At 47.4% G+C, this 22,195-nt stretch overlaps 1 protein-coding gene across 2 annotated transcripts in view; it reads right to left on the bottom strand.

Moving 5' to 3' along the window:
- Positions 1–17,090: 17,090 nt before the first annotated feature.
- The window catches only part of ITGB5 (integrin subunit beta 5), a 60,497-nt gene continuing 55,392 nt past the window's right edge, over positions 17,091–22,195 (bottom strand). For both annotated transcript variants that reach the window (XM_086465120.1, XM_086465121.1), the window contains 3 exons: positions 19,104–19,220; positions 17,761–17,927; positions 17,091–17,186 (listed from right to left, as the gene is read on the bottom strand). In XM_086465120.1, the coding sequence (XP_086321246.1) occupies positions 17,091–17,186; positions 17,761–17,927; positions 19,104–19,220 (380 nt within the window). The remainder of the gene's footprint in view (positions 17,187–17,760; positions 17,928–19,103; positions 19,221–22,195) is intronic.

Here is a 22,195-nt window from a genome sequence, read left to right as displayed (position 1 = left end):
CAAGGGACCATACCCTGGGACATGATGGCTGTGCCAGCAACAGCAGGAGGGAAACTAAAACTCTTGCAAAATGCAGCACCAGGGGGGCCAAAAAACCTGGCCTTGATGTTATGCCACGAAACCTGGGACTGGAACACCATAATGTCCCAAGGGCTGCAAAACTGGACAGCTCTTATGGGGAGGCAACGAGGGCAGGGAAGCACCCCCAAAACGGTAGTCTGTAAAAGAGAAGGTCAGGTCAGGTTTGTCCAGATGCTAAAGGGAGGTCAGAGTAATAAAAATAAGGGACAAAGTGCTGGAAATGCTGAAAGTAATCGATCTGACAGAAAGCAACGCCCTGGCAAAGAGGAGCGTGATCTGGAATGGAGACGCTTATGGGATCTCCTGCGAGGAATAGGATTCACAGCAGGCCAGTTAGAGGGGATGCCCTTGTTCGTGTTGCGGAGACTGTGGGATAAACGCAATGAGGGCAGCACCAGCAGCCCTGGGGCAGGGAAGGAGACGTGTGGCATTAGTCCCTCTGCTTCCCCCATCCCAGACAACCTTGTTCTGTCTGGTCCCCCCACCCCACTACCTGAAAACGAATAGAGGAGCTCCCAGTGTCAGCCCAGGGAGTCCAAATGACCCCTCCGAGGTGTCCATAATTTTTGCAGTTAACATTAGTACCTGTGTATACCATAAATAGTGAATGGCAAATACTCCATCTCTTTTCTTATGTCTACAGGAGCCTCAATATCAATGATTAAAGCTCAGAATGCCCGTGGGTTAATTCAGAAATCTCAAGAAAGTATTTCTATAGTAGTGATTGCCAGGAAAAGCTGAGAGCTCGCTGTTGCCAGGATAAAACTGGCTCTGCCTGGTGGAAGGACACTGACATCCATAGTGGCAGTAGGACTCTTAAGTATTTTGGGTATGGATATATTAAAATCCCAGGCTATTAATATTCCATTAGTCTCTCAGGTGCTAAACCCTCAGACACAGAACTCTGTAATTTCTATCGATAGAATACCTGCTGTGGAGGCTGTTGCTTTTCTGCTGCAGGCAGCACCCAAGTTACCTAAAAGTCCCTTCACCCAGGTATGACAGCACTGTATTAGTCCTGAAGCCTCGCAAGGCATAACTGCTCTCATCCAGGATTTAGGCCGATGGGTGCTATTTGGAAAAGTCATTCACTGTGTAACTCCCCCATACAGCCTGTCCGTAAGTCTAACAGCACCTAGTGTCTGATGGTAGACTGTCATGAATTAAATGAAAATAATGGACCCTTACATTCTGCTGTCCCCTCTATTAGAAATCTTATTTTTTCTATGAAGCAAGCAGCCCAGCTTTCGATGGCTGCCCTGGATATAAAAGATAAGTTTTCTGTGGTCCCATTACAACCTGAGGATTGAGAGAGAGTCGCTTTTACCTGGGGCAGAATACAGTTTGCTTTTACCAGATTACCCAAGGGTTCAAACATAGCTGCATGTTTTAGCCAAGGAACCAGAACAAGCTCCACAGACTTGTGTATGTCTAGGTGGTGTAGCAGGCCGCTAACCTTTTCCCTTTGGATTATGGGGGCTTCATACTGCTCCCCATCTCTGTCTTCCAGCTCAGGTGGCTGAGTACCTGTAGAACAACTAACTGGTCTTACTATTAAAGACTGCAGCAAAGAAGGTGTTAAGTACCTCAGCCTTTTCCTCATCTTTTCTCACTGTTTCCCCTGGCATCCAATAGAGGATGGAGATTCTCTTTAGCCCTCTTTTTGTTGCTAATGTATTTATAGAAACATTTTTTGTTGTCTTTTATGGTAGTAGCCAGATTAAGTTCTAGCTGAGCTTTGGCCCTTCTAATTTTCTCACTGCATAACCTAATGACATCGCTGTAGTCCTCCTGGGTGACCTGCCTCTTCCTCCAAAGGCCATAGACTCCTTTTTTCCCCTGAGTTCCAGCCAGGCCAGTCTTCTTCCTTGCCGGCTTGTCTTTCAGCACATGGGGACAGCCTGCTCCTGCGCCTTCAAGATTTCCTTCCTGAAGAATGTCCAGCCTTCCTGGACTCCTCTGCCCTTCAGGTCCTCCTCCCAAGGTCCTCTATCGACCAAGTTCCTAAACAGGCCAAGGTCTGCCCTCTGGTGGTGCCTCGTGGGCATGAGCCACCTCCTCAGGCAAAGCTCCAAAATCTCTGCCTTATGCCTGGTCCGTGATTTCTTCCAGGATTCCTGGGTGGTTGGGTTTTCCCAGTTGCACTCGTTGTGTGATCAATGCTACCCACTTACTCCATGTAGCACTGGTTGCATTATGTGTAGAGGGGAATTTTTTTTTTGAACATCTACTGTAGCACAGGCAATCACAGTGCCAAGAGGAGATATGCTTCTGTACCAACAACTTCTGAAGCGGCTTGAACCCCCTCATATGCTGCTAGTATCTCTTTTTCAGTCAGAGTGTGGTGGGCTTCTGATCCTCAACACCCCCGGCTCCAAAACCCTAATGGTCAACCTTGGGTTTTTCCTGATGTTTTCTGCCAGAAGCTCTAGGTGAGACCATGCTCCCCAGCTGTAGTGTTGTCTTAATTTAGCCTGTACGAGGGCTAAACTGTAACAGTTGCTCTATCACCTGATAAACCCTCACCAACCAGGGAGGAAAATCAGGAAAAAGTGATAGATACTTTCACCATACGTGAAAGTACAACAGATTTAATTAAAACACCACTGGGACAAACAGAAAATACTTAGCCAAATGAATGTGCTGTCATCAGGACATACTCCGCAGAAAAGGAAGAGCAGGAGGAACCCCAGCAGGAAATGACCTTGCAGGAGCTCCCCTTCCTCAGCAAACCTTCCCCCTTTATAATGGCCATGACATTATCGTACGGGCTACCTCTGTAGCTAACTCAGGTCAGCTGCCCTGGCTGACTTGAGCCTGCCTAACATGGCTGGCCTATGATTCTATCCCAGCCAAACCAGGACACGTGTAAAGCACATTTTGCACAGCTGGTCCTGTCTGGACAGGCCCAAGAGCTACCACAAGAGCTATTGTCTGTTTGGTAGGACAAGGCTCAAAGGCTTGTCCATTGCTCAAGTCCCTATACAAAATTGTTCTTTTTGGTTACTCGATAAAGAGGGCTCACAAGCTGACTGTAACCTGAAATGTACATTCTCCAGAACCCCACAAGGCCTAGGAAAGCTTATGTTCCCTTCTTGTTAGCTGGTGGAGACATAGTTGCTGTCTTGTTGACCACATCCATAGGCACATGATGGTGTCCATCCTGCCATTTTATTCCCAAGGACTGAATCTCCTGTGCAGGTCATAGAATCATAGAACAGTTTCAGTTGGAAGAGACCTTCAAGATGATCGAGTCCAACCTTTGTCCTAGCTCTATCAACACCACTAAACCATGTCCCTAAGTACAACATCTACCCAGCTCTTAAACACCTCCAGGGATGGTGTCTCCACCACCTGCCTGGGCAGGCTGTTCTAATGCCTGACAATCCTTTCAGTAAAGAAAGTCTTCCTAATATCCAGCCTGAACCTCCCCTGGTGCAGCTTAAGGCCATTTCCCCTTGTTCTATCACTTGTTACTAGGGAGAACAGACCAACCCCCTGCCTCGCTACAGCTTCCTTTCAGGTAGTTGTAGAGAGCCATAAGGTCTCCCCTCAGCCTTCTCTTCTCCAGGCTAAACAGTCCCAGATCCCTCAGCTGTTCCTCCTATGAGACACGCTCCAAATCCTTTATTAGCTTGGTAGCCCGCCTCTGTACCCTTTGCAGCACCTCAACGTCCTTCTTGTAGAGAGGGGCCCAAAACTGGACTCAGTACTCGAGGTGTGGCCTCACCAAAGCTGAGTACAGGGGAATGATCACCTCCTGCTGACAACACTATTTCTGATACAGGCCAGGATGCCATTGGCCTTCTTGGGCACTGAGCACACTGCTGGCTCATGTTCAGCCAGCTGTCAGTCAACACCCCCAGGTCCTTTGCTGCCAGCTCATCTTACGGCACATGGGGATGGCCTCTCCCTGGGCCTTTAATATTTCCTTCTTAAAAAGTGTCTAGCCTTCCTGGACTCCTATACCTTTCAAAACTGACACCCAAGGGATTCTATCAAGTAACCTCCTAAACAAGTCAAAGTCTGCCTTTTGAAAGTCCAAAGTGGCATCTTTGCTGCCCCGACTCCTAACGTCTCTAAGAATAGAGAACTTAATAACTGCATGGTCACTGTTCCCTAGACTGCTTTCAACTGCTATATCCTCCACAAGACCTTCTTTGTTTACAAACAGGAGGTCCAGCAGGGCACCTTCCCTGGTCGGTTCACTCAGCAGCTGTGTGAGGAAGTTATCCTCCACACATTCCAGGAACTTCCTGGATTGTTCCCTCTCTGCTGTCTTGTATTTCCAGCAGATACCTGGGAAGTTGAAGTCCCTCACAAGAACAACAGCAAGTGATAGCAAGATTTAGCCCAAGTGCTTATAGAATGTTTTGTCTACCTTACTGCTCTGATTGGGAGGTCTGTAGCAGACTTCCACAGCAATATCAGCTTTGTTGGCTTTGCCCCTTAACCTGATCCTAACACTCTCAACCTCATCATCACTATACTTAAGTTCAGAGCATTCATAACAGTCCCTAACATACAGGGCCACCACACCACCTCTCCTTCCCTGTCTATCCCTCCTGAAGAGCTTGTAGCTATCAACTGTGACACTCCAGTCATGTGAGACATCCCATGTTTCTGTGATAGCCATTATGTCATAGTTTTCCTGTTGCATCATGGCTTCAAGCTCCCCCTATTTGTTACTTATACTCCGTGCATTGGTATAGATGCACTTCAGATGAGCTAATGATCCCAACACCTTTTTGTGGGTGTGGGCCCTGTTTCCTACCAGACCCTTCTCAGGTGTTTCTGTGACTTCTAAAACATCAACAACAGCCCTTGCCTCTTCATTCCTCATTATATGTTTATCCCTTGTCTCCACTGAGAAGGCAGAGAGAGACTTCTTGCTAGCACACCATCCTGCTGGCCCTAGCATGCTTCCCATGGGCTTATTCATAACAGGCCCAGTTATACCCCCTTCCCCCTTCAAAAGTAATTTAAAGCCCTGTCAATGAGCCATGCTAACTCCTGCCCCAGGTCAAGGTCTCTTGACCTTGCTTCTCTTTATGGCGAAACCAGCTTTCAGAAGAAGGTCTGATGTGCCAGGCCATCGAATCCACACATTCCAGTATACCTGATCATCCCTTTCCTCCTCCTGGCCGAAAGCAGGGACTGTCAATTCCTGTTCCTCATCAGGGTATTCATTGTCTGATCCTTGCAGTGCCAGACCAGAAGTCCCCTTACCAGAATCAAGGGAGGCAATTTCAGTTCTTCTGTGTCTGAGGGATCACTGATTGTCTCCTTGTGTGTCTACAGCAACTACACCGACAGCCTTCTTGGGTGACCTCTTCCTAACAACTGTCTTCCCTCTCAGTTTGTGTACACAGGCTTCCAGCTTAAAGGTGGGTTCACCATCCCACTTCCTCATGTCCTCCCCCTGGTCACGCAGGAAGAACCAGAGTGCCCCAGGCAGAGCCAGGTGCACCTGCCAGACATCAGGATGAGACCAGATTCCACAAAATCCATAATATGCCAGCACTATTAATTAGTAGTATTAAACAGCTCACATAAGGGTGAACAGAGACCTCAGGAGCCTGCATAATAAAACCATCCACATCAATCCTGGCTAGGGAGAGGGACATGTATTCCCTCATCTTCTCCACAAAATAGCTCCCCCAGCACAGCAAGGCCATCAATCCCAGGGCAAAGCACATAGCTGTTGTTTGCATTAACGTGTTCCCAAGCTCAGCAAAATAAAGAGATAAGCAGTACGGCCACAAACTCCATGACCCACACAGGAGCTTGCCACTTAATAACTACTATAGCTATAGCACACTTAATACAAAACTGCTGTTGTCTTGCCCCATGTTGGGCACTAAAAAGGACTGTGGTGGGTTGACCCCAAGCTGGACACCAGGTGCCCACCAAAGCCACTCTATCGCTTCCCTTCTCAGCTGGACAGGGCAGAGAAAATATAACAACAGGCACATGGGTCAAGACAAGGGCAGTTTAATAAAGCAAAAGCAAACATTGTGTGCAAAAGCAAAGGAAAACAAAAGATTTTACTCTCTACTTGCGATCAGCAGGTGATGTCTGGCCACTTCCTGGGAATCAGGGCTTCAGTACGTGTAGCAGTTGCTCCAGAAGACAAGCATCATAAATAACAAATGCCTCCCCACCACCCCCTTCCTCTTAGCTTTTATTGCTGAGCAGGCATCATATGGTATGGAATATCCCGTTGGTCAGTTTGGGTCAGCTGTCCTGGCTATGTCATCTCTCAAGATCTTGCCCACCCCCAGCCTCCTGGTGAGTAGGGGAATGTTGGAGAGTAAGCCTTGATGCTGTGCGAGCACTGCTCAGCAGTAGCCAGAACACTGATGTGTTCTCAACACCTTTCCAGCTACTGATACAAAGCACAGCATGATATCGCTGCTATGGGGAAAATTAACTCCCTCTCCTCCCTCTCAACCAGACCAAATATACCTTTTTTCTCATTACATTGAAAATTTTAATTAAATTCAACGATTTCCTGACCTCTATTCATGACAGCCACCAACCATCATATCTCCCACGAGTCCTTCTCTGTTCACAAACAGCAAGTCTAGGAGGTCATCTTTCCTAGTTGGCTCACTGAGTGCTTGTGACAAGAAGTTGTCTTCCACGAACGTCAAGAATTTCCCAGACTTGCTAGTCACAGTAGTATGGTATTCCTGGGTTATGCCTGGGAAGTTGAAATCTCCCATAAGGACCAGGGTTACCAATCCAGAGATTTCTCCTAAATGCCTATAGAATAACTCGTCAGTACTAACATCCTGGCTCAGTGATTGGTAGTAGACACCTACTGCAACATCTCCTTTGTTTTCCGTGCCCCTAACCCTCACCCAGAGGCTGTCAACCGCATCATCACTAACTGAAGAGCTGTGCAATCAAACCTCTCCCTTACATACAGTGCAACTCTGCCACCTCACTTGCTCTGCCTATCCCTCCTGAACAGCCTGTGACCCTCCACCGCAGCACTCCATGTGGGACTCATTCCACCAAGTCCCGTTCATGGGACTGGGAATGAGCTAAAATGATATTGTAGCTCTGGGGACTGACCAGGGCTTCTAGTTCATCCTGTTTGTTTCTCATACTGTGGGCATTGGTGTACAAGCATTTCAGATGTGATCCTGCGGCCTCTGTGCTCCCTGAAGCGTCATAGGTGTTCCCACTAGCATTGTCACCCTCGGATGATGCCGTGCCAACACTTGGTTTACCTTTAGCTCTCCTGTCAGTATCCCCCTCCCCCATGAATTCTATTTTAAAACCCTCTCAATCAGTGCTGCCAGCTTTGGCCAAAGATGTATTTTCCCCATTGAGACATGTGGATCCCATTAGGCCCCTCCCTGGGGCCAGATCAACCCTAGACTTTTTGTTGCAATATCATTAGTACCCACATGAAAGAGCCTTTAGAAGGCTGTACTAAGCTCTTCAGTCTTCTGGTGACATCCCTAATTCTGGCCCCAGGGAGGCAGCAAACTTCACTGAAAAGAAGGTCTGGTCTGCAAACGGGTGCTTCTGTTCTGTGCAGGAAGCAGTCACTGATGACCAGAACTTGCTGTTGTTTCTTCTTGATGCTGGTCTTAATGTAGGTCTTGTTGTGAGGGTTTGGTTGAGCTGACCTTGGAGAAAGTGCTTGCATAGATTCCTCCTCTTCTGTCTCATTATGTGCTTCATCTACCATACCCAGGGCCTCGTACCAATTCTGTAAGGGTATCTGAGAGGGTAAAGAGGAGTTTCTCTTACAGCTACATGCAGTAAACTTCTTCCACTCCCCTCTTTTCCTTGTAATGCTGCCTTTCTCCTGGTACAAAACAGATCCTAGACCTGCTTCCATAGTGGCCACACTGAGTTGGCTCACATGCATCAGAGATGGCAAAGCACAACTTCATTGGTCAATTTCCTTCACAGAGCCTCGGATGCTCCTCGGTCTACTCATCTCCTCCTGCAGCTCCACCACCATGCAGAGCAGTTCATCCACCTGGTCATGCCTACCACAGGCTTGCTTGCTATCACCCTTCATCTCCAGGACTATTGTTTTAACCTGTTTAAGTCACCGGCTCTCCTGGGTTTCCCTCAGTCTCTCGGAGAACACTCTCTGTCCAGAGTCATAGTTTTGACTTGTCCTTGTGTATCCCTCATGTGTCCCTTGCTGCTGCTGGCTGCCCCACTGCTGGTGCTGCTTGCACTGCTTTGCCATCTGTTGGACATTGAGTGCAATCCAGGAGCTGGTGATGCACAGAGCTGGATCGAGGGGACACTGGGGCTTAAGGGGTGGAATTGATAGTGCAACATGCCAAGGCAACAGGGTGCTGAGCCCAGCACCAGTGCCAATATATATAATGACTGGAAAACTGAAAGGTGGAAAATTAAAGGAAGGTGCTTGATCACCAGGGTGACAAGCATCTCATTTCTAAGTGATGGATATCTAAATTACCTACTATCCAAAAGGAATGAAGCGTTTTTTTTTTTTTTCTTTCAGGTCACCCTAACTGCAACATCAGCAAACAGAAACTCTGATTATTCTTCCTGGATTTTGGTCCTACCTTATTCACCATACTGATCTGGCAAGCTGGCATGAAATGGAGCAACGTCAAGAGCACTTTTCTTTCTTATAAATGTTATGTTACATACACAATGATTGGATCGTATCTAGTAATTACACTATTGCTTGTTCCCTTATCTCAAGGATGGAATAGCAATTGCATTGTCCAATTTATGAATACAGTTTCTCAAGCAGGCAACAAATTGGATTATTGGTATTGTTTACACCACTCTTGATCACTAGATGCCAAATTTTGATGGTTAGTAGAACCTATCCCTGAAGAATCTTGGAATCAGCCTGATTTCAATGTTTCCAGGGACGGGGCTTCTACCACCTCTCTGGGCAACCTGTTCCGTTGTTTCACCACCCTATTGTAAAAAACATTTCTTCCTTATATCCAGCCTAAATCTACCCTTTTTTAGTTTAAAATAGTTACTGCTTGCCCTATCACAACAGGCCCTGCTAAAAAAATTGTCCCCCTCTTTCTTATAGGCTTCCTTTAAGTACTGAAAGGCCACAATAAGGTCTCCCCAGAGCCTTCTCTTCTCCAGGCTGAACAACCTCAACTCTCTCAGCCTTTCCTCATAGGAGAGGTGTTCCAATCCTCTGATCATTTTTGTGGCCCTCCTCTGGCCTTGCTCCAAAAGGTCCATGTCTTTTTTGTGGTGAGGATGCCAAAGCTGGATGCCATACTGCAGGTGGGGTCTCACCAGAATGCAGTAGAGGGGGAGAATCACCTCCCTCGGCCTGCCGGCAACACTTCTTTTCATGCAACCCAGGATACAGCTGTCCAGCTTTTCATGCACCGGCACCACCAAGTCTCTGCTCTCAATCCTGTCATCCCCCAGCCTGTATTGATACCAGGGATTGCCCCAACCGAGGTGCAGGACCTTGCATGATTTTCACATCAGCTAACTACTCAAGCTTGTCCAGGTCCCTCTGGATGGCATCCCACCATCCAGTAATTTGGCATACTTACTCCCCAATACACCAAATTATCGACCACAACCTTTCAAAATACATTCATATGATAAGGCCCCACAGTGCATTACGATGCTCCATGTCACAAATTCAATTTGAGTGGGGAAGACAAGCAATTGTAATTGCACTTTGTATTACAATCACACCCAACCATGGTTTCAATGTAATTGGGATCGAATACAAGCTTGTTTCGATTCTGGAAACCTCACGGACCTGAAATAATAATGAATCAGCAGTTACAAACAAAAGTGTTTTTAATGGACTCTGGCATCTTACATGGAATGTTAATAACATGGATTGTCAAGGATAATGTAATCTCACTGGTCTTAACTCTACATGCTGTTGTCTACAGAGTAATGGTTGGCTTAATACTGATGATAATTGGGACATATGTGGCCCAAGCAACACATCTGGCTATATAGCTTGTAACCCCTTTTGGACACTCTGGGTAATGTGCTTAACGAAATTGAATTGTTATTCTAATCCATGGTGTTGATTCTGCAAACACGGCAATGACTCTGAGTGAAGCTGGTGGCCAACATTTTAACACCTGGGTGGTTCCAGCTTTGCAGCACTAGTGCCTCTAAGAGTCTACCACTACAGCAGAGAGGCACTTGTACCAGAGCACATCTTGCTCCTTCAGCATTTTGATCTCAAGATTCGACATTTAAGTTCCAACACAACCATTACCCTGTAGGTAATCAGGGCAAAGTGTTTAAGCCCACAGTAATGAGACCATCTAAGTTTCCTAAGTTTGTACGTGCACTGTTTCCAAGAATGAGCTGTTGTTAGTATTTCCACTACACTTGAAATTACCCAAAATGCTACTATGGATGCTCTAAAGAACCTACAGATGGAGATTAACTCACTCTCTCAATTGGCTATTGTCACAGATGAATTATTAAGAAAAGCCATCATTGTGGGGTTAACGAAAAGAATTTCATTAGTGATGAAATATGATCAAATGGTAATTGATTGATGATTGAAAATCAAATGGTAATCAAATTATGATTAAGCAATAATTGAATGTTAATTATGCAGTGATTTAACAATGATCTGACAATGATTTAAATGATAATTTATACAGTATTAGATTATGATTTAGATGATGACTTATTTAGTCATTTACACAGCGGTCAGACTCTACTACTTACTACTCTTCTAATAATTAAGTTAGTGTTGGATATATAAATGTTGCTAGCACACAATACACTTTAGGCCTAATGTAAAATGTTGCTTACCTTTTTGTAGATATCAGATGCCAGGTAAGGGATGCCTCAACCACAAGAAGTAAACTTGACAGGCATCCCTGCCCAAGGGGAGATCACCTCTGTGCAGCCTGCTGCTGTGCAGGAGAGCTTAATGGGCTCGGGGGGCAGGGGGGGAAGAGTTATCTATAGTGTAAAGTGATTGTCTTGTAGTCAGCCCCCCTTGGTGTACATGCAGGTGTGCAGCTGCAGCAGTTTTAGTTTCGTCTAGCCCCGGCTTGGGCTGGTACTGTTAGTCCAGGTAAGACATGGCCCAGACTTTAGTCCCTGAGAAGATGTGGCCTAGCACCGTTGTCACGGTGTGCACAGCAGGGCTGATTTCAGTCGGGGCTGCTTGTCAGTGGTGCCTGAAGCAAACCACTGCTTCCTGGGGCAGAGTGGGTGCACCCGTCACAGCTACCCACATTCGCTGGGCCTTGGATTATATTTTAGGCTCCCAAAGGGGTATTTGTGTTTTAATGAATAGTACCCATTGCTTCTACACTAACAAAGTCAAACAAATCTGCTATGAAGTGAGTGTTATTCAGCAACACATCCACCAAATAGCCCAAAAGCAGCCCCTGCCTGGGGCCAGCCATCTGGCTGACCACAGTGATCGTCTTGGCTGTCAGACCCTGGAGCATGGATATGGTGCTCCCCTATGACATTAGCTCTTGTCCTACCTGAGGATTCGTGCCTTTCTGCAGTTTATCTTGTATCAAAGCACTGTGTGTATCACTCTTAGCCAAAATGGTACTGTATACTTGTGCCTCAACAATCAAACCCTCTCAGAAGCTGCAACAACATGGGGCCTGACACGGACATGAGTCTCCTCCACCTCACGCATTAGGAGGCAAGAGAGACGCACCAGGCAGGGTGTAGTCTCACTCCTAGTGACCCAACAGTGGTCCTAGGCCAAGGGGTGGAGGGACAGAAGCACCCCTAAAGGTGACCTGGTTGTAAGGGGGAAAATACTGAACAGAAGACGTCTGCTCAAATACTGACAGAGAAAATGCCTGCCAGCCTGGGAACCAGAAGCATCCTTGAGGAGTGCAGCTGGCATCTTTGAAGTGCAGCTGGATACCAAGAAGCCAGAGACATCCTGCAATACCATCGATGCAAAGCACAAAACCAAGGAACTGTAACAGCAACTCATCGTCTGGGAAGGTGAAAAAAGTCTGGAAAAGAAGGAAAACATCCTGAGAAAGGAAGAGTTGGTAACTGCTATTGACTGTTCTAACTGACAGAAGAGAAAAACAAAAATTGGACTAAGAGAATAGAAAACTTCATCATCTATTGACTGTGCCAGGTGAAAAATAGAATTTAGCAGCATCTATTTGCTGCTCCAAGTGGTGGTGTCCTATGTCCCTTCATGTCTCTGTGGCATAAAAATGACATATTTTTTTATGCAAAATGGAGCATCTTTCCCTGAGAAGTGCCTGTGCACGAAGCCCTGTTCCCTGTGATATTTCCTTGGCAGAGTGGACCCTCACTGGGGATGCCTGGCTGGCTCCAGGCTCCGTGATGTGGATTGTTGGACAAGTGACACTTTGTCCAGTGTCGATTGGCCCCACTTCTGGGATGGGTTTGTTGAACACTTGGTAACATTTTATATATGTGTGTGTGTGTCTATATATATATATATAGATATATATATAGACACAGACACACACACAGAGGCAAACAGATACACACTATATATGCATAGGCACGCATAGAATCATAGAATCATTTAGGTTGAAAAAGACCCTTAAGATCATCTAGTCCAACTGTAAACCAAGCACTGCCAAGTCCCCCACTAAATCATGTCCCTAAGCACCACATCTACAGGTCTTTTAAATACCTTCAGGGATGACGACTCCACCACTTCCCTGGGCAGCCTGTTCCAGTGCATGATAACCCTTTCAGTGAAGAATTTTTTCCTAATATCCAATCTGAACCGCCCCTGATGCAACTTGCAGTCATTTTCTCTTGTCCTAAATAATAATGACTGATAAGTGTATTTGCTGCTTTAGTAGTGGTAATTCTGTAGTGACTTGTAAAATTGAAATAGATACTTGCTACTAATATTCATTGCTGCTAGTATTGATTTCTGCTGCTGTTGAAATATATATTTGCTTTCTGGTAGTAATTTGTAATTTAGTTATACTTGTTTTGCTAATCATAAGTATACTTGCCTTGATAGAGGTGGCCTGTAGTAAAATACAATAAAGTAATTTAGGAGATAAAGCCTCTGTGTCCTTGTGCATGACAGAGTTCTGTGAACCCACGGTTGCGACCTTTGCCAACCTGCAGGCTGGGTAACCCTTCTGGGTTGTAACAGCTGAATGGAGAAGTTTCAGCTGGGCTGTGTCCAGGACACCAGCCCTAACTAGTGGGCATGGAGAAATGGATAGGATGAAATAAACCCCTGTATCTCTGTTGTATTGTGTTTGTTTGACTTTTTTGCAGGTTGGAAGTGAAGAGCAGATAGAGGAATAGTCAATTCCAGTTCAACATGTGTTCAGATATGGAGATGATGCTGGGATGTAAGGGCCAGGAGATGCTGCTGGGCTGCAGATGTAGTGAGTTACCTCACCTTGGTATTTCCTGCCAAGCATCTCAGTGACCTTCTCCTCAAAACCTAGCTCGTACACTTTCCACGTGGCTGGAGAAATGCAAGGTTAAACAGATTCAAGAGTATGGGGCATTCATCTTCCAGAGCTGGGGCTTTGCCTTCAGCTATTGAGCACTTTCTCACCCCACCATAAAGGGCAAAGAGGAGGCCAAGCCGGCATGCCTCACTCCAGCTTCTGTTACAGCAAAGGGTTATGGTGCATCTCCACAATTAACAAAGCAAATAATGCTGCCATTGGCCTTGACTTTTCCCAAGGCATGCTGTGTTGCTCTCTCCCCCAGAAACACCAGCAGCATGGGAAAAAAATGTGCTGGTGAGCCCCAGCCCCAGTGGCCGTGCAGCAGCGGCCGCCAGCTGTGGCTGAGGAAGCAGGAGAAGCTGGTGTTGCAATGGCATCCGGATTCCAGCTTGGCCAGACAAGTGCTGACATTTTTCCATCACATGTGACCCATTGATGCCTTCTGCTGTAGTTTTCATTCAGGAATGCTAGCTGTGGTCAGGCTGCCTGTATTTACAGACACAAATAAACTGCTGCTGACTGAAATACACCATTCCCATGACTGTGCTTGGCACTAACCTCGCAAGGGTAAAGGCAGATCTGCTTACACAGTAAAGCAAAGCTTCTTGCTCTTAGCATCACTTCCTTTTTTTTTTTTTTTTTAGATGCAACCTTGTGGAGAAGCTAAATTTGGGAGGCAGAGCCCATAAAAATTAGAAACAAGAGCTTATTTCTTCTATTTGTTTATATAAAGTTTCTTTGGTACCTTCTGACAGTAGAAGTGACATGAGGAAAGCCTGACCTAGAGGCTGAAGGCATGAGAGACCCAGGCATGGCAGCTGCTGTCCCCGTGGCACTGGCACTGGTGGTGGTGATCTGTGCCACCTGGCCCAGCACCGCAGGCAGCAGGATGCTCTTTGCTGACAGCAACGAACCCTCTTTCCTTCTTTTTGCTATGCTTTCTTGGGCGCCTGGCCTGTGACACCCTTCCCTCACCTACTCGCTCCCCGCGTTACTCCCTGGCTACTCTGCAGACCGGTTTGCTATATAGCTGAGTGATCTCTTGCAGGGGAAGGAGGGCACTTGCAGCCCTGTCCCCAGCCCCGTTCTCTCCTCCTCTGCACTCTCCCTACCCAAACCAGTCCTTAGCAGTGAGTCAAACTTCATCTCCCTATGGTTGCCTTGATTGTCTGGTCTCTCAGCGCTAGCCCAGCTGGGAAATGCCAAAGCGTAAAGGTAATCTGCAAGGGAAACACGGGGGGGGGGGGGGGGGGGGGCACTGCTTATGCCTTTCCTTTTGAAATGTGAATGAAGAAAGCAAAGGGATTGGGTTTGTTTTTAAACTGCTTGGTCCCTTGCAAATTAACTGCAGCAGAGCTGTATTCACACTGTTTGCTGCTTTGGGTGGCAAAGCTGGTTTAAAACATTCCTGCCCTTCCTTTCCCTCCACTTTCCTTCCTGCTCCCCTTTTCCATGCCTGGGGCAGTATGGCTCATGTGAGGCAGTCTGCAGGAACCAAGTTAAAACTTGCTCTGTCTGCTTGTGATGATTATTTTTTGACTGTTTTCTATTTTTTCTTTTGTCATAGTGATGAAATCTGTCTTGCTAGCGTGGCACTAGGCAGTGGGATGGTCACAAAAACTGAATTTGCTCCATGGATGCTCCTTCCCAGGTGGCAGCATTAGTCCTAGATACTCAATATGCAACATCTCAGCCTGCAACTCTAGCCTGGTCTTCAATACTGTGTAGGAAATGTGGAGCTCTGAAGAGCTGCCCCTCTGCAGCGCTCAGGCCTGTCCTGTCACCCTTGTGGTGTGCGGGGAGGAGGCAGTGCAGCCCCCAGCCTGCACATGGGTAGGTTACACGGAGGCAGCACCAGCATTTAACCTGAGCCTGCCCTTGCATTTGTTTTCAGGATGCACTCTCCTCCCCTGCTAGGGCAGATTTAGTGGAATCAAGTGGGAAAACAGGACACGGATTTAATTTATTTGGGATTTGGGGTTTTGAACCCCACCTGATCAGCGTTAATGCTGCTAGTGTGCCACTTGCTGCACTCCTAAAAAAAAAAATCCCCATTTTGAGCTGTTTTTAGTGTCGTCTGCTGCATTTCTTCAGTGCTGCTAGTAGGAGAGGGGACCATAAAGTTCTTGAAGGAGAGCTGTTTATACTGAGCAAATAAGAGCTTCTGTTTATAGAGGCAAAAACAAATAAAAAAAGAAAATCTGGAAGGATGGGCCCATGGCCCTTTTCCAATGAGAAGAGCACGTCAAAACAATGAACACCATTTGTTTTTGCTTTTCCCTGGCAAGCTTCCTTCAGCTGACTATTGCATGATCTGTTCAGGGCGAACAGACAAGCAAAAAAAAAAAAAAGGGTAAATAAAAAAAAAAAAGCGGGCAGTAGCAATTGCTCTGGTTTCTCTCTCCTTCTGGGGGGCTGCAGCCCCGCTGCAGTCTGTGTGGGTTTAAAGCTGCAGCTGTCAGCCGGGGTAACTCAAACCCCAGCTCCAGGGAAAAACAGATGGGGCTGGGGGAACAGTTTTGGGGGAAAAAAAAAAACGACAACAAAAACCAAAGCAAAATGTATGTTGTGAAGCAACAACACTGGGTTTTATCCAGCTCCCTTTCCAGCCAAAAGCTCAGGGCTCCCCTGCCTTTCCAGCTGGGCTCCACCAGACCCCACAGCAATACGTAAAAAGCCAAAGGTCGGGCTGAGCTGCTGTGTGCTCCCAGCTGCCCTCCCGCAGGCACCCAGGCCAAACGCCTACTTGCACACCCCAAGGAATGGGTGTTTAATTTAGTTTCCTCAGCCTAAACTCCCATTTCCCTCAGGCTCCCACCAGTTTCCTGTCTGTTTAACACTGACAGCACGGAGCAGGAGCTCCCTGTGGCACTCCCCACCCTGGGTCAACACCAGGGTATTAAATCAACATACCTTCTGCAGCAGTCACTGTGGCTCCAGCTCCGATTTTTATAGCCATGCTTTGACCGATAAGGCTCTATTAATAAATCAATCAGGCAGCACCACTTGTGCTTGCAGGAGCCAGCCCTTGTTCGGTCTGTGGTGGGGGGCTCAGCAAGGAAACAAGGAACTCTACTCACAGCATCATATATGCACAATAGTTTTATTTTGGTTTTTTATATAAAAAAAAATTCCTAAAGACTGCAGAACTCTTGTAGCCTAATTTCTTACACAAATGCTTCCAACACCCTCTTCTTTTTCAGCTAATTCCCCCCTAACAACTTGCGATGGCGTGGGTTCCCCTGATTTTGAACTAGTCACCCTTTCTAATGGGATATGTCTAAAGCTGCAATATGGCACTTGGTTGACTTAGTTGGCAGGTTTAATACATCCAGAAAGCTGGGGTATGGAGTCGCACACGGCTCGGAGTCCATCAGCACAGGCGGGGAGCCTGCCTTTGTGTCCGTGCCTCCAGAATGAACCAGACTGTTCTCCTTACTGTGCAAACAGGCTTTGGTCATCGACCAGTCCTGTCGTAAGGGATTCTCGCCCCTGAAGAGGATCCCATCTTCAAATGGGGAAGCAGCACATACAGTCAAGCAATTGTCCATGTCAGTCCCAGGCACCGAGACCCCATCAGTCAACTGTACCATTGTAAGACTTGTTGAGTTTGTTGAACGTGAACTCTACGTTATGTGTGGAAATCGGCTTTCGGTAGAGAGGATTGGATGCCTTTGGAGAAATAAGAGGACAAAAAGAACAAAGGTGAGGAACAAAGTCCATGTCATGGTGAAAATGTGTATAATCCCCCTCTCCTGTGCCAATTAATTTGGAGATACCGCTGCATTTGCCTTTGACTGAAACATGCATTCAGATCCAAAAGCAGTGCTGTTTGTCCATAGTTTGTCCATCAGACCCACCTTCCGTCCTGTCCACAGGCATAGGTGGTACCCTTGAATGCTGGGCAACCCCACTTAAAGCCTCCCAGAAGCAGTCCCTCATAGACCTGACCGATCTGGCTGCTGTCACAGTCGGAGCTTGGTCCCCGCTCCCCCACCTCCTTCAGCCCTCCAGCACTGCTGGGAAATACATGATCAAACCAAAGGCTCGGCATAATTTTGCAGAGTATTTGTAACTTGCCAAGGGGAAGAGCAGTGCAGCGTGCCGGTCCCTGAAGCCCTGCTGCGTGGCACTGGCATCCCTCATGCCTGCCACCCTTCTCCATCTCTGCAGAGCTGTTCGCTGCAGGTGCATCCTGACAGCCCCCCCGTATGTACTCCAGCAGCACCCCCTGCCCTGGGCTCACCATTTCGTATCTGGCCCGGGAGCGTTCGCTCTGGAATCGGTCGAACTCCCGTCTGTCGTGAATGGTGACGAGCAGCTTCCAGAGCCCCAGCAGGATGATGCCGATCAGCACCACGCTGCCGATCACCGCCAGCACGATCGTCACAGCGCTGGGGGCTGAGCTGCATGCTGGTAATGAGGGGGAGAATGTAATTAGCTCTGGTGCGGGTGTATTCTGGATCAGGATATCGGGACGTCACGACCTGGACTGCAGCCACTGAGCAAGTGACCTCAGGCAGCACTAGAAGCAGTGACTAAATTAAAAAAAAGCCACAGTCCTCTCTGAAACCAAAGGCATTTTTTTATTAAATCAATTCCTGGCTAGAGGCAGGTCAAAGGAGCAGCTCTCATGGACGTCACCAGAGCTGGGATGTCACATAGTGCTTTGGGGGAAGAGCAGTGCTTCAGTGCCACCATCCAACAGCGATGCCTGCTTTTAATGCCCAGTGACCCATGTGAGACACAGAGGGTTAAGGTGCCTCTGGCAAAAGCCAGCTCAGCTTCTGGCCCACGTGGAGGCAGGTGATCACTGGGCACTTTAAATTTAAAGTATATTAACTGTCAGCTAAGCAACCGGTCTTTCAATTAAGTGCAAGCTGCAGACAAATAAAATAAAACAAGCGGTATCTCAGTCTTTCCCATAGTGGCCTGTGCCTCGGAGGACTAGAGCATATCGCATGAAGCTACTGCTGGGTGCCCGCCAGCTCCTCCTGCAACACCACATGGGGTTTTCTTTGAGAAAGTGTATTGCACGTGATTAAAATAATGCTGGGAAACACAGCTGTCTGCGGCAGCCCTGGGGAGCGGAGCAGGGACACACAGCCATTACATTGCCTGGACCAGAGCTAGTTCTTCGGGAATGCAGAAATCCACGGGTGGTGCGGGGCTTTCCTGACACCCTGACTTAACCAGCAGCAGCACTGGCTGCCCCTTCTGATTTTTTGGCTCCCAGTGGCTGTATCTCCAAATGAGTACATGGCATGCTTTTTGCTACGTAAATAGGCTGGGTTTAATTTCAGCATCCTAAGCTAGCAGAAAGCCCTTCAGCCACTTGCTAGCAACGCTGGCAGCTCAGGTGCATGTTTCACTCTCAGAGTCCTTTTTTTACTAAGTGGGAAGCATTTGGAGCTGGGTTTCAGCACTGTAAAACACTTTATTTTAAATCATCTCAATTCATCTGCTCATGCATGCCTTTGTGCAGCCAGTGAAACCGGCATTTTCCACAACACGTCAAGCTCCCCAGCAGCCCATCACCTCTCCTGAGGCAGCTTGTGCTATTAAAAGGAAACCCAAGGGAGTGCCAACCTGGCTCTTTGAGGACGGTGAGGTTGGATTTCCCACTGGCAAGCTCCGAGTAGGTGAACTTCATGACGCAGTTGTTCACCGGGTAGGCGCAGAGGATCGCATTCGGGTCATCCGTTTCTGGAATGAGACGCAGAGTCACAGAGTTTTATTTTGTTTTTTTATATTAAAAAAAATCCTAAAGACTACAGAACTCTTGTAGCCTAATTTCTTACACTAATGTTTTCAACACCCTCTTCTTTTTCAGCTAATTCCCTCCTAACAACTTGCAATGGCGTGGGTTCCCCTGATTTTGAACTGGTCACCCTTTCTAATGGGATATGTCTAAAGCTGCAATATGGCACTTGTTGGCAGGTTTAACACCAGGAATTAGCCCAATTCTCCCCTGCAAGGTGAGCAGGGCTTCCCATGGATGCCTGGGAGCAGAGGAACAGGGGGCAAGCCTGGAAAGCAGCATGGTTTGATCATGATTCGTGCAAATTGTAACTAAGCAGCGTCCAGACTTACTGCTCGAGAAAATGTGGCACTTGGCAAATGTTGCATGGCAAACAGACACAACCTCACACATACATAGACTCTTCCTTCGCACAAGTCTGCTCTGACAATAAATGCCGTTTTCTTCTTAATTTGCTACACTTCTTGAAGAGTGGCAGCTGAAGAGAAAGCAAGGGGCACAGACTCAGCCTGCAAGGACACGGATGGGGCCAGCAGCAGCAGCAGCCCATGGCTGGCTCGTGCTCCAGCTGTGCTGAACGGCTCCAGCTCCGGAAACGGTTGAGAAGTTTGTTTTTAAAGAGTGAGATAGAAGAGGAGAATGAGGAGAGGAGGAGGGAGGGAGGGAAGGAGGGGGAAGGGAGGAAGCGGAGATAGGGGAGTTGCAAGAAATGAGACTGCTTGATTCCCATGGCCATACGGGCACTGTTTGTTTGCCTGTTTAACATACCATAGCACCAGGCAGAGCCTGTCGCTGCTTTGGTCACCGTAAGATGCTTCCTAAAGAAGGCTGCTTCACAAAAGCTATTACAAAGTTTCAGCAAAGCATCTGAGGTTTGCAGCTGTAGCGTCAGGGAAGATTTCAGCAGAGCCACTGCCCTGCGTGGCCACAGCTTGCAGGGTGTCCCCGCTGCAGGGACAGTGCCTGGAGGGAGATGGGCCAACATCTCTGGCCGTGGCAGGTAGACCTGCAGGAGCACAGCTCTGTAGGCCTGCAAGGGCTTAGAGTTTCAAGGGAGTGGAAGGGATCTGGGCACCCGGTGGTGTTGGCTGGCAAAGATGTGACCTCAGCTTAGGCACCTGGAAAATGCTTCCCATTGCTCTGCTCCTTGCTCATATCCGTGCCTGTCTGTCATGCTGAAAAATGACTGCGTTAATGACCACTGCTATTCCAGCCCCTTATCTCTCTCCTGTCTGTCGTTCCTTTCAATGCCTTTGACCTGCTTTCAGTCAAAAGATTAATACCCTCCATTCAACAACTCTGAGCCCAGATGCAACTGTACCTCTGATGAGGCCTGACAGTGTTCCTGGTGTGGACAAACTTCAGCTGTTCCTACCTCAGGACAGGAGAACCTACTCTACCTACACAGTGGTATTAAAGGCAGGGCTGGAGAAGTGCTGTTTGTCACAAAGCAAAGTCCTAATCAGATTAATATTGACAAAACTTCCATGTTTCTTGACTAATGCCCTTCTGACTTAAGCAGCACATCTTAATTCCTTCAGGCCCAGCTGTTTTCCATCCCATCTTTGCACCATTATTCTGCTAAAAGATATTGTGATTAAAGTCTCAGTAGTAATGGTCTCTTCGTCTTCACCAGGTTTCAGAGATCATGCACCCACAGAGAGGTGCAATGGCTCCATTGAGCTTTCAGGTCCATTGATGTGTGCTGTTGGCACGTTGAGCTCAGCACCGGACCTGTCATGCTCCTCTCATGTTGAAAGCTCCATGTTGGAACCATCAAGTATGGAGATTTAATATTGCAGAAGCAAAGGTGATCCTGCAGAATGCAATGCAAGTCATATAAGCCTTCCAAAAGGCACCATTCTGCCTCACGAGTCCAATGATGCCTCTGCTCTATGAAGCTTTGAAGCACTGGCTGCTTCATACCCAGAGCCAAAAGGCACATGAGATCTTCCCAGATGTGTTAACTGCAACTCAGTATTTAAGGTCCCATCCTCCACATTGTCTGCAACAATGCAGACCTATGTCTTCTGTGACAAATATAACTGTTTGGTGTCTCAGCAGGGACTTTTAACACATGCTACATAACACAAAAGCACTTGAATGCTTGGCTGAGTCTGCCTGTAAAGATGTCTGCAGTCCCCAAGCACTTTCACTAAGATTATTTTGCTCTATCTCTTTCCCTAGTAGCCCAGATCTCCAAGCCACAGAGTGCCCTGAGCTACAAAGAGCTCAGCACCACCCACAATCTGACTGCAATAGTTCAACAGAAGAATAAGCATAATTCCCCAAAATGTCTTAAAACAGAAATTTGGCTGTGTTTTTCTCTCAAAGCCATCCGGGGGGGTTGGCAAACCACAGCCCAGCCTCACCTCCCAGGGTACAGTCAGCACAAAAGTTTGTCATGGTGCAACAACCAGGCAGGAGAGTTGAGCTTTAATCCCCATTTTTTGTTGGCTCCTAAGAAACACAGGCCAGCCAGGCATCAGGAAGGAGCTTCGTGTGGTTTGGAAGTGGCTTGTAACCTCTCGCAGTGTGCTGGTGTAGGTGCACTCCCTGGTAAACTGCAGAGAGGATGGAGAGAAGAGAGAAAGCCTCCCAAAGGGAAAGGTGGGAAACCCTGCTGGTCGTAATTTAAAAGCTAGACACTGGGTGTGAGGAGTCAACGGGAAAAACATCGCCTGCAAGCAGCTTGGGAGGAAGGGAGAGAAAGGACAAGCAAGGTAGAGCACTCCTACCTCTATAAACTATGGGAAGAGAAGGAAATTGGACAGTATTTTATCTCTGCTTGATCTCTATTCCACCCTTCAAGGCATATTGCTAAGGCCAGGGTCTAGAATAAAGCTGTCATAGTTTGGGTGCCCTCTAGTCCCCCAAATAGCAACCAGGGACTCCGGGAATGCAGCTTGAAAAGAAAAGG

The sequence above is a fragment of the Leptosomus discolor genome, chromosome 5 (genome assembly GCF_034619465.1).
Source record: "Leptosomus discolor isolate bLepDis1 chromosome 5, bLepDis1.hap2, whole genome shotgun sequence".
NCBI lineage: Eukaryota > Metazoa > Chordata > Aves > Leptosomiformes > Leptosomidae > Leptosomus > Leptosomus discolor.
Note: the sequence above shows the minus strand (reverse complement) of the source record. Positions and strands in the feature narration are given on the sequence as shown.